This window comes from Cebus imitator, unplaced genomic scaffold (assembly GCF_001604975.1).
Source record: "Cebus imitator isolate Cc_AM_T3 unplaced genomic scaffold, Cebus_imitator-1.0 Scaffold592, whole genome shotgun sequence".
Taxonomy (NCBI): domain Eukaryota; kingdom Metazoa; phylum Chordata; class Mammalia; order Primates; family Cebidae; genus Cebus; species Cebus imitator.
The window spans coordinates 78,129-91,380 of NW_016107907.1; the positions used below are offsets into that span (position 1 = coordinate 78,129).

The window sequence follows — 13,252 nt, forward strand, 5'->3', positions numbered from 1 at the left end:
ACTTAGGAGGCTGAGGCAGGAAGATCACTTGAGCCCAGGAGTTGGAGTCCAGCCTGGGCAACATGGCAAGACCCTGTTTCTAAAAAAAAAAAATAAAATAAATAAACAAATAAACAAAACCCAAAAAACAAAAAACCTAAAAGTAACCTCAATTTAACAGATTCAATATAGCTTTCATAAAGGACCTGTTGAAAGAAATGATCCAATATTACACAATTATCTGTGGGACTAACTTTTTTTTTTTAAACAGAGTGTCACTCTGTTACCCAGGCTGGAATATAGTGGGGGCAATATTGACTCACTACAACTTCCACCTCTCGGGTTCAAGCAATTCTCCTACCTCAGCCTCCCGAGTAGCTGGGATTACAGGCATGTGCCACCATGCCAAGAGTTAACTTGGGACTAACTCTTTAGAAAGTACTATTACTGTAACATTTGAGAGACTAACATCCTTCCCACAGAAAATGGGAGGTGAGAAGTTATTGACAGTATTTTTGGACAAAGGACAAACGAATTATTCTTTGAAGAGGAAGTAAAGCTATAAATATGGCGAGCTATTCGCCAAAAAACTGTAACCAAGTATTATACTCAAAAGCTTAATTTTTTTTTTTTGAGATGGAGTCTCTCTCAGTCGCCGGGCTGGAGTACAGTGATGCAATCTTGGCTCACTGCTACCTCTGCCTCCTGGGTTCAAGCAATTCTCCTGCCTCAGCCTCCTGAGTAGCTGGGACTACAGGGACACGCCACCATGCCCAGCTAATTTAGTAGAGATGGGGTTTCACCATGTTGGCCAGGATGGTCTTGATCTCTTGACCTTGTGAAACACCCACCTCAGCCTTCCAAAGTGCTAGGGAAAACAGAATTATTAATAGGACTTTGCCAGATTCTGTTAAAGGTGATCTAAACAAAATACAGAGGTGCCAGAAGTATGATAGTCAGGAATGAGAGAAAATTAACATAGATTTGGTATATATTAAAGGCAGTCTCCTTTCATGTCATCTCATTTTATGTTCATTACACCTCTGTAAGAGAGAATTATTAATTCTGTGTTCAGAGATTAAAGACTAAGGCTCAGAGAAATAAAGTATATTAGTGCCCAAGATGACACAGGTAGTCAGGGTGAATCAGGAATTTAAATCTGGTCTAAAGCCTTTTTTTTTTATTCTTTCACTCTATCACACTGTCCTTTTCATATGAGAAAGGTCAGGAACCTGGAAACCTAGATACCCTTGGATGCTCTTTTACTCTATTTCTCAGCTGAACTCTCTGCCCACTGAATGGCACCAGGAGTCCCACTTGCCTGGAATGCCTGTTTCTAGACACACTTCATAATTTCCTGAGACCTGCTCACTCACGTTAAGACGCTTGCTGGCATCATCTGGGACTCAGGTGCTGCCTCTATCAAGGACTGCCAGGTATTTGTGGAGTTAGGGATCACAAAGCCAAACTCGAAGAACCATTCTGAAGGAAGAAGGAAAAGCCTGGGTGAGCAGGTGCCCCAGTATAAAGTTTAAGGGCTCTTTGTTTCCCTCCTCTAGAGTGAGCCTCTTTCTACCCTGAAAACCACCAAAGGAAGCTATCAGCAACCTCCCAGACCAGAGGCATAAAGAAAGACAGGGAAGCCTCCTTTAGGTTGTCCTCTGAACCACACCAAAGGCTTGCTTCTCCTGATTTGAGGTCTAAAGGACTAGGACCAGCAAGCAGGATATAATATAAGCAGCATTTTCTTAGAGGTAGGCTAGATGTGAACTATACATAGCTAAATTCACCTGGAATTAGCTCAAAGGGGCAAGCAGTGTAAGTGCCCTCTTACACTGCTTGGTGAGAATTCAATGCAGAGTGGCCTTGCCAGTCAAATCTGTATGATACTGTATGTAGAGCACTGTACTAGGCCCTGCTCACAGCAGCTTCCTCCATGACCATATCACAATACAACGTCAGTGACTAAACCAGGCACTACCCATGTTCCCAGTGTCAGAGACCTCAAAGCCCCTTGTATTGGCCAGCTTTGTTTTGGTTTGTTTTTACTGGGGATCCCCAATCTTGCAGGGTGTAGGAATCCTACCACGAACTGAGTTGTAAAAGAAGTTATTAAAGCACTGTTTTAGTTCACTGGTGTGCCTTTTGTCCTGGTCGCCCTAAGCCCTGATTTCAGGCATGTAGGCAGCAGAATACCTTCTAGGCATTGCCCTTTGAAGTAAACTTTTTGTTCCAGGCGGAATTTTTCCATTTGTTCTGTTGAAGAAAAATTCAGTTCTCGAGACACTGCCTTGCACTTGAGGATTTTCTTGGGAACACGGGCTGATAAGAGAAAAACAAATGTTGAAGCCATTCTAAATGAAAACCACATGACTATGATGCTTCAGATTTCTGGGAGTTTCTTACAGCTGATTTAGACAACACTTTATTTAATCATTTTGGATAATGCCTTGGTAACTGCACTACACTTTGTGCGGCTTAAAGCAGAGGTATCCAACTGGTCACCTGTATCTGAAAGATACTAGATCTTCACAGAACATCAGATTTTGTTCATTTAAGGGCCTCATCTAGCTACTCTCATCAGGAAGGGGGCTGCATAGGTATCTTCTCTCTACTCTCTTCTGGTAATTTTAACCCTTTCTTTTACTTGAGGGAGATAAAAATGAAAAATTTTCTTTTGGAAAAAAAAGTTGAGATCTTAGTTTATATCTTTGGATATGTTCTAATGGTAAAATTTCAGCACAAAATGGGTTTTGGGAAGTGGGAGAAAGAAACGTTAAGAAAGTAACTGGGATGGGCGTGGTGGGTCATGCCTGTAATCCCAGCACTTTGGGAGGCTGAGGCGGGCAGATCACTTGAGGTCAGGAGTTTGAGACCAGCCTGACCAACATGATAAAACCCGATCACTAGTAAAAAATACAAAAATTAGCTGGGCGTGGTGGCGTGCGCCTGTAATCCCAGCTACTTGGGAGGCTGAAGCAGGAGAATCGCTTAAACCTGGGAAGCAGAGGTTGCAGTGAGCCAAGATCACGTGACTGCACTCCAGCCTAGGCGATAGAGTGAGACTGTGTCTCAAAAAAAAAAAAAAAAGGAAAGTAACTGAAACTGTCAACAACACATGGATTAACATGCTGTGTCTTGAGGGGCTCACCAGCCTATTAGGTATGTGTTAACTTAGCTCTCTGATGCCCAGGCCCTTGTCTGGCATTGGTGACAGCCCCGTATAGACAAAGGGTTGGAAAATACCTTCATGCTCCACACCAGGAACAGACAGGTCTTCTGTTCCTTGCCAGAGTATCTTCCCTGTTTCAGCATCCCGAAGGTTCATCCAATTTCTGATCAAATATGACTAAGGAAAAATAAGGTACTGAAAGTGACTCCCACTTTGTTCTCTTGGTGTCTCATGGTTGCTCCCACCAATTCTTGTTTACTTTTTAAAAAGTCTGTCAAAACTGCTCATTGCCATGGAAGCAGATCAGAATGTGTAGGAGAGTCAAAAAGACATCTAAAGGAAGAAGCAGAGACCTAGAGAAGATATTTTTACCTATAAGAATCCTAAGACTGCACACACCTGGAAATTACAAGAAAGTGACAGAAAATGAACAGTGCAAAATTTAAAACTGAATTAAAAATGAACAGTGCAAAATTTAAAATTTACCAACAGGATCTGACCAACCAAGATAAAATGCCTAAAGAAACAATATCAGATGTATTCCAAGGGAACAACTCATGAAGATCACTCCATAGTGAAGGCCACAGCCCATAAACTTCACTCACAAGCACAACTCTCAACTCGCTTTTTAGAACCCCCTTTTATTTTATTTTTTTGAGACACAGTCTCACTCTGTCACACAGGCTGGAGTGCAGTGGTGCAATCTTGGCTCACTAGAACCCTTGCTCCTGAGTTCAAGCAATTCTCGTGTCTCAGCCTCCCAAGTAGCTGGACTTACAGGAGCACACCATCATGCCCAGATACTTTTTATATTTTTAATAGAGATGGGGTTTCACCATGTTGGCCAGGCTGGTCTCGAACTCCTGACCTCACGTGATCCATCTGCCTCAGCCTCCAAGTGCCCTGTTTCTAAATAGGAGAAGATAGCCAAGTATCGCCAGAAATTCAAGAAAGCATTTATTATGAAAGAAAAAAAGAGGCTTACAGATAAAGACATAAAGTTGTAAAAAGGAGCATTAAAAAAAGAGAGATATGACATAACCTCTACAGACACTAAAAATTGATACAATAAAATTGTGTATATTTTAGGTGAATTTCTCTGGCTTGAGGTTACAACTTATGAAGCAGGTCAATTGATGTTCTCTGTCAGAAAATGCCTTCTAACCTAAGTATTTATATTTTCTAGTTTCTGTATTGTTTGATACATTAAATGAGTCAATAATACCAATTTAAATATGAACAGAGCTCTAGAAACACATATATTTTGATAGCAGAACCAAACAACTCAACACGAAGACATAACTGAAGAAAACTTTCAGAACAAAAAAGGCAAGGATAGAAAATAGGAGAGCAGGCTGAGCGTGGTGGCTCATGTCTGTAATTTTAGTACTTTGGGAGGCTGAGGCGGGTGGATTCCTTGAGCTTGGGAGTTTGAGATTAGCTGAACCATGGTGAAACCTCATCTCTACAAAAACACAAAATTAACCATTCATGGTGGTACATGCCTATGGTCCCAGCTACTCTGGAGGCTGAGGTGAGAGGATTGCTTGAGCCCACAAAAATCAATGCTGCAGTGAGCCAAGATGATGTCACTGCACTCCAGCCTGGGCAACAGAGGGAGACTCTGTCTCAAAAAAAAAGGAGAGTAAAGACACAAAAACTGGAGAATAGTCCAAGAGTTCCAATGTCTAACTAACAGAAGTTCTAGAAAGGCAGAACAGAAAAAACTGAGGGGAGGATGGCATCAATAAATTAATTCAAGAAAATTTCCTAGATTGAAAGTGTCTAGCTCTCCACTCCCTTCCCTTTCTTTAAGAAAAAAAAAAAAAAAAAAGAAAGTGTCTAGCAAATACCCAAGTCACATCATAGTGGATTTACAGAACATTAAAGACAAAGAAAAGCAAAAGCTGGCTGGGTGTGGTGGCTCACGCCTGTAATCCCAGCCTTTGGGAGGCCGAGGTGGGTGGTTCACCTGAGGTCAGGAGTTTGAGACCAGCCTGGCCAACATGGAGAAATCCTGCTTTACCAAAAATACACATACAAAATTAGCTGGGCATGGTGGCAGGCGCCTGTAATCCCAGCTACTCGCGAGGCTTAGGCAGGAGAGTTGCTTGAACCCAGGAGGTGGAGGTTGCGGTGAGCCAAGATTGTGCCATTGTACTCCAGCCTGGGCAACAAACAAGAGTGAAACTCTGTCTCAAAAAGAAAGAAAAAAAAAAAAAATGGAAAGCTTCCGGAGGAAAAACAAGTCATTATACAAAGGGTCAAATCATAATGGGAAAAAAAAAATCAGAATGAATCACACTTTTCAGTAGGAACCCTGGAAGATAGGAGACAATTGAGCAGGGCCTTTAAAATTCTCAGGGAGGCAGGCGCAGTGGCTCACACCTGTAATCCCAGCACTCTGGGAGGCTGAGGCACATGGAACACGAGCTCAGGAGATCGAGACCATCCTGGCTAACAACACAGTGAAACCCGGTCTCTACTAAAAATCCAAAAAAATTTAGCTGGGTGTGGTGGCATATGCCTGTAGTGTCAGCTCCTCGGGAGGCTGAGGCAGGAGAATCGCTTGAACCTGGCAGGTGAAGGTTGGAGTGAGCCAAAATTGCACCACTGCACTCCAGCCTGGGCGACAGAGCAAGACTCCAGCTCAAAAACAAAAAACAAAAAATCTCAGAAAAACAATTCCTAAAACAAACTAAAAAATATTTACTTTCTCAAGAAACTAAGAATAACATGGCTTCACCAAAATGACAGAGAAAACCAAGAAAGGGGATGACATGGGATGTAGGAAGCAACAAACAGCTGAAGGGAGTCCCCTGAGTGACAATGAAGGAAGATCCCAAGACAGTAGCTCTTTAGCAGGTCTGCAGAGTGACTAGTTCAGGGTCCAGAAAGCTCAGAAAGAGATTTTCTTTCTTTCTTTCTTTTTTGAGACGGAGTTTTGTTCTTGTTGCCCAGGCTGGAGTGCAATGGCGTGGTCTGAGCTCAATGCAACCTCCACCTCTGGTTTCAAACAATTCTCCTGCCTCAGCCTCCCAAGTAGCTGGGATTACAGGTGCCCACCACCATGCCTGGCTAATTTTTTTATATTTTTAGTAGAGACAGGATTTCACCATGTTGGCCAGGCTAGTCTCGAACTTCTGACCTCAGGTGATCCACCTGCCTCGGCCTCCCAAAGTGCTGGGATTACATGCATAAGCGAATACCTATTGTGTTTATAGGGAAAGGAGATTTATACAATTAGGGGGAGATTTTGGGGTCAAATTGATGAGAAGCACAGAAAACCTAAGCACATGACAAAAATCCAATTATTGACATCAAGGAAAAATCAAAAGTAGTACTGGAAGAAAAAAGTAGTCATAGTATGACACATGGCTTCATTGCAAGTAGTACTGATGCAGTCATAACAGTGAGAGTACATGCTAAGACCCAGTGTAATTACCTGGGTGGATGAGGGAACAAGAGTATATAGGGATAGTCAGACACGAAATGTTGAGAAACAACAAAACTGTCATTTTCCATAGTGGAAAGTGGATAAATAATGCTAAAATGAAATCATTAAGACATAGCCACAATGTGCTTTTTAGAAATATCAAGACAAATACCAAATAAGCTAAAAAGAATTGAAAAGGAATAGAAAATAGGGGTGGTACAGGGAGTGGTGCTCTTCATTAGAAACTAGGTAGACGGTGATTCTTTAAATGATGAACATATACAACTTAATAAAAATAAAGACTAAATTTAAGAAGAGGGTCCTAAGCCTTTTTGTTTTGTTTTAAAAAAAATTGGACAAACCATTAAAGGAAAAGAAAATTAATATTATGCAAGCACAGAGGCTAAGTCTGCAAAAGATGGTTAATATTTGCAAAGAGACTGAGCTTCAGATAAATATATATAATATAGATATACTTTACATGGGTCTTTTTTTTTTTCTTTTTTTTTTTGAGATGGAGTCTCACTCTGTGGCCTTGGCTGGAGTGCAGTGGTGCGATCTTGGTTCACTGCGACCTCCACCGCCCAGGTACAAACGATTCTCTTGCCTCAGCCTCCCACGTAGCTGGGATTACAGGCGCCTGGGACTATACCCAGCTTATTTTTTGTATTTTTAGTAGCGATGGTGTTTCACCATGTTGGCCAGGCTGGTCTTGAACTCCTAACCTTGTGATTCACCTGCCTCGGCCTCCCAAAGTGCCAGGGTTATAGGCATGAGCCACCACACCTGGCCATACTTTTTTACTTTTTTCTTTTGTTTGTTACCTTATAGTCAAACTCTCTTCTCAAAGCACTCTATATCCTCGCTTCCTTGTGGAAGGCAGTGACCGCTCTACTACAGCAGCTAGAAAGGCCAGATCCTTTTTTCCCAGGCCTGGTATAATTGGGGTGGGCACAAGAAGGCCTAGCCTTGGACATCTGCTGCCCAGTTCTGGGGTCCTGAAGCTATAATTACACAAGGTCTTGTGGAGGAGTTGGCAGTTCTTCATGGTAGGGGTAGCAGGGATATGCCAACCTGCCCTTTCCTGCTGTGTGGTCTTTGCTGCAGGCCCTGTCCTTCAACTTGCAGGCAGTTCTGAAAACCTGATATCCCTTCGCATTGTTTGAATAGCTTGCAGTGGAGAACCCTAAACAACACAGCGGGCTGGAATCATCATGTGTGTAATGGCACTACATTTTACCCTCTGGTTTTGCTGCTATACAAGAAAAGTCTCAAAAGATAACCAAGTGTTGTTCAGCAGAGTGCCTACAATGTGATGAGGAGTCGAGCCTTCTGTGCACTCACCCTGCTTGTGGGCGCCCCTACAGGAATGTACCATTGCTTTCAGGTCACAATGGTTGTGTTACTCCCCTCTCAGGGTGTGCAATTCCTAAAAAGCTCTTCTTCTATGCTCATTACATCTCCAGATAGTGCTCTCCACCCATGTGATCTGCCTTCCTCTGGTTCATATTTTCAAACTCCACTTAAAAAAAAAAAAAAAAACAAAAAACTAAATTCAAAAGCATGTTCATATACTTGCTTAGGTCATGTCTCACAATTATAATTACTACAAATATGCTCACCCATCCCAGGATCTCTATAAATTAAGAGAAAGCTTCTCAACTGCAGAAGGAAAACAACAGATACTACTGCTCTATCAATCCCCTCTGAGCTCAGATCTAAACTGTCCTAGGCAGCTAAGCTCAAGGTTTTCTGAAGACACAGTCCTCATTCGACCTGCTCTGAACAAGCTTTTGATTCTTTCACAGCAGACAGTGTCCTATGTACCCAATACGACAACACAGACATCAGACTTTCTTAAATTAAACAATAAAACTAAACAAAACTAAAATGACTTCTACAGTTCCAGGCTCACAGGCAGGTGAGACTTCTAGCAAACTAGAAAAGTCCTGGAGAGAGGGCCCCTGAACAAAGCTGTAGCTGGAACAGACTGATTTTCCAGAAAAAGCACTACTGTGACTGGCAGAGGTCAGAAAAGGAAAGCCTGGGGCCAGGACTTACTCTTCAACTTATACATTAAATGATAAAAAGAAAGACATTTTAAATTAGTCTTCTATCTGATATTTAGTGAAGAGTGAATTTAAGCTCCCCCTATTTCAAGGGAGAGAAGTAGCTAAAAATACATAGGTGATTTCTACAACATGAGTGTCTTTTCTACATAAATAGTCAGGTTAAGGACTTAATTGCTTATCTTTTTTTTTTTTTTTTTTGAGATGGAGTTTCGCTTTTGTTGCCCAGGCTGAAGTGCAATGGTGTGATCTCGGCTCACCGCAACCTTCACCTCCCAGGTTCGAAATTCTCCTGCCTCAGCCTCCTGAGTAGCTGAGATTACAGGCGTGTGCCACCATGCCCAACTAATTTTCTATTTTTAGTAGAGATGGGGTTTCTCCATGTTGGTGAGACTGGTCTCAAGCTCCTGACTTCAGGTGATCCACCCGCCTCGGCCTCCCAAAGTGCTGGGATTACAGGTGTGAGCCACCGCACCTGGCTCTAATTGCTTATCTTTTTGGGAATTATATAAAAATATATTTTATAAAATATATGTATATGTTTAGCCAGTTCAATAACTATGCACTTCCTACCTGTGCCCTAATCTGGAAAATTATCTGCCAGTATCTATATCATGTGCTTAGTTTTATAATACTTGCACATTTTAATCCTTAACACGTTTTGGAAGATTTTATCCTCAATATAGCATTAGAGAAATACAAAGAGAGCTCCATCCAAGGACGTTGGGATTGAGGCTACTGAAGGCCCCCCAAGTTCTGTAATTTTAGGGGTGAAAAGGAAGCTCTTAGGTTTATGTAGAAATGCAGCTTTATAAAATGCAAATCCACAACAGTCTATTAGTAAAGAGAAATAAAAGTTATTAAGGTAGGAATCTTAAAATAATAACAATGAGAAAAGCTGGTCCTCAAAAGAGGAAACTTCAAGTTGTCTTCTGAGGAGCCAAAAAAAAAAAAAAAAAAGAGGAAACATTTGGCTAAAAATGCTAGAAATGAAAGGCAAGTGTTGATGATTGGTCATCATTTGGCTAAAAACATTGTTTTAACAGCGTATTGCTAACCAGATTTTTCAGAGAAAAAAAGCCTGAGTTTTAAGACTCAAAGGTCAAGTCACTTCCAATCTTGAGAGGAGGATTAAGTGGACAGGCTTTAAAGGAGGGGCTGGAGTGCTATTTATAAATTCTACCCTCTGGGTCAGCCAGGTCTTTGTTCATTTAAAAGCTCTCTGGTGATTTATATGAAGGATGAGCACAGAGGAACACTCCTTTCCTATGGGAAGACTCCTGCTTAGATGGGAGTGGGCCCTGGTACCCTCTAATTTGCAACAAGGCAAACATAAGGCAAACATAAAGAAGTACTCTTATATGTAAAAGTAAGACTATCTTAAAAATAAGCTTCAGAACAAAACCAATAGTTTGCAAAGTATTAAATGTTAGGGAAGGTAAAAAGGAAGTAAATATTCCATGAATATTATGGAAGAATGGGTGACACTTGGCTCCCGACAGGTCACACAAATCCTCGTCTTACAGAATAGTTGTGACCTGGTGTGATTTAGATGCAGTCCAGTGCAGGAGCTGGAGGCAGACTTGAGGTATAGAAGGCAGTGAAGGAGATGGGTGGTAGAACAGGAAGGGAAGGGTTGGGGATCCGAAGAAACGAGTTAGATGAATGGGGCACTAGGCAAATTTCCTTGAGAGATGTAAAAGTAGAAAATAGGATAATAAAAGGATTTGAACCAAGCTTGTCCAACCCATGGCCTCTGGGTTGCATGTGGTTCAACACAAATTTGTAAACTTTCTTAAAACTTTTTTTTTTTTTTCAGTTCATCAGCTGTCATCAGTATATTTTATTTTATTTTTTTATTTTGAGACAGAGTCTTGCTGTGTTGCCCAGGCTGGAGTGCAGTGGTGAAATCTTAGCTCACTGGATCCTCCACCTCCCAGGTTCAAGTGATTCTCCTGCCTCAGCCCCCTAAGTAGCTGGGATTACAGGCACCTGCACCCATGCCCAGCTAATTTTTGTATTTTTAGTAGAGACGGGGTTTCATCATGTTGGCCAGGCTGGTCTTGAACTCCTGACCTCAAGCAATCCACCTGCCTTGGCCTCCCAAAGTGCTGGGATTACAGGTATGAGCCACTGCGCCTGGCCCATTAGTGTTTTTATGTGTGGCCCAAGATAATTCTTCTTCCAATGTGGCCCACGGAAGCCAAAAGATTGGACACCCCTGTTAAATTACTTTGTAACAGTCATCTAGGAGTATTTTGAAATAAGTACACTGGTTCTGAGAATCTTAATTAGTTTTAAATGGAAATGGTCAACATCAATTTTTATATAATAAACAGATCCACAGTACATACCAGTACCTCACTTGCCAGTTGAAGAAGGAAGAAAGAGAAATCAAGAGTAAGAGAATAGAGAGTGAGAGGGAATGGGAAGACAAAAAGGGGAAAGAGAAAAGAAACACGGGGGACACACACAGGGGAAGAGACACAGGGAGGGAGTGAAGGGGAAAAAAGACTGAGAAAAACACACAAACAGAAAGGCCCACATACAACTCAGAACCAAGAGAGAGCGCCAGGACAGAAGGCAACAAAGAGGAGTCTCAGAAAATTTGAAGATGAGATCCCACACAATTTTATTCCTACTTTAATATTGTATAGCTGTTTGGGTCAGTGAGTTTCATAAGACAGTTTGAAATTGATGAGCAGAGGAGGAAGACTAAACACTGAAGTGTTAAGCCCCTCTGAAAATATTAATTGGCTGGTTCAGAGTTTCATGTAATTTATCATCCAAACTATGATACTTTTTTCTTTTTTTTTGGCTGAGAATTTTTTTTTTATTGCATTTTAGGTTTTGGGGTACATGTGAAGAACATGCAAGATTGTTGCATAGGTACACACATGGCAGTGTGATTTGCTGCCTTCCTCCCCATCACCTATATCTGGCACTTCTCCCCATGCTATCTCTCCCCACCTCAACACCCCCCCGTCCCTCCCCCATTTCCCCTCAACAGACCCTAGTGTGTAGTGCTCCCCTCCCTGTGTCCATGTGTTCTCATTGTTCAACACCCGCCAAAGAGTGAGAACATGCGGTGTTTGATTTTCTGCTCTTGTGTCAGTTTGCTGAGAATGATGGTTTCCAGGTTCATCATCACTGGTCATTAGAGAAAGGCAAATCAAAACTACATCAAGATACCATCTCACGCCAGTTAGAATGGCGATCATTAAAAAATCTGGAGACAACAGATGCTGGAGAGGATGTAGAGAAATAGGAACACTTTTACACTGTTGGTGGGAGTGTAAATTAGTTCAACCATTGTGGAAGACAATGTGGTGGTTCGTTAAGGACCTAGAAATAGAAATTCCATTTGACCCAGCAATCCCATTACTGGGTATATATCCAAAGGATTATAAATCGTTCTACTATAAGGATACATGCACATGAATATTCATTGCAGCACTGTTTACAATAGCAAAGACCTGGAACCAACCCAAATGCCCGTCAATGATAGACTGGACAGGGAAAATGTGGTACATATACACCATGGAATATTATGCAGCCATCAAATATGATAGATACTTTTAAGAATGAAAGAGGGTGCTAATCGAAGAGCATACTTAAAATGAGCTGGTTCGTAAAATGTGTTTAGGACAGTCCTTGGCATTAGTAATACATGTGTTAGCTATTATTATTATCAATGAGAATTAATTCATTATCGTCTCACATCTAGCATTCTGACTGATTTTCCTTTCTTCATTCTTGCCTTCTTCTCCATTCTCTTCACAGAAGGAAGAGGTCTTTTAAAACTACAAGTTAGGTGTCAATCCTTGGCTTTCCTCTGTACTTAAAAAAATCGAGTTCTTTCCATGGTCTACAAGGCCCCTCATTCACTATGCCCTAGGCACAAAAACCACTTACCTTCTTCTCACCTGCGCCAGACAGCCTGCGTACTCTTGACCTTATTCTTCACACCCTCAGGTCCTGGTGTGAGTGGCACCTCCTCTGAGAGGTTCTTGGGAACACTGAGTCCACAGTGGTTTTTGAATGCACATGTGCTTAACTTCTAAGTTGGGGCTCCTTCTCTACCTCCATGCCAACACTTGGCTATCCTCCCCTGGACAGACAATTTGTGATTATCTCTGTCTCTTCTGAGGAGAGCCTAAATTCCACTTCATCTTTGGTATATTGCTTTCCTAGTCAAAGACTTTCTGGGATGTCAAGTGGGTATTTTGAAGTATACAATAGGAAATTTAAAAATTTAGAAATAAGGAAAAAAAAAGACTTTAAGTGGATCCTCACAGACTAACCCAGGGCCCTACCTATATCTGATATCAAACTATCATTCATTCTTTTATTCATTCAATACATGTTTACTGACAACCTATGATATGGTTTGGCCTCCCCAGTGAAAGTGTAAGTCCAATCAAACCTTTTTTTCCCCCCCAGTTTCAGGTATGACTTTATCAGCATTATTAAAACAAACTAATACAACCTACAATGTGACAGGTATTAATGTCAAAGTTGCATCTAAAAAATTTGGGCAATATGTTTCTTTTTTTTTTTTTTTTTTTTTTTTTTTTGAGATGAAGTTTCACACTT

The 13,252-nt window shown here is 41.4% G+C and overlaps 1 protein-coding gene across 2 annotated transcripts in view; it reads right to left on the bottom strand.

The window, feature by feature from the left end:
• PDE6D (phosphodiesterase 6D) overlaps positions 1–13,252 on the bottom strand; it is a 59,756-nt gene that overhangs the window by 2,975 nt on the left and 43,529 nt on the right. The window contains exons 2-4 of one of the 2 annotated variants that reach the window (XM_017516535.2): positions 3,226–3,314; positions 2,176–2,301; positions 1,356–1,461 (exon numbers count right to left, since the gene is read on the bottom strand). In XM_017516535.2, the coding sequence (XP_017372024.1) occupies positions 1,356–1,461; positions 2,176–2,301; positions 3,226–3,314 (321 nt within the window). The remainder of the gene's footprint in view (positions 1–1,355; positions 1,462–2,175; positions 2,302–3,225; positions 3,315–13,252) is intronic. The other variant, XM_017516536.2, reaches the window with a different exon arrangement.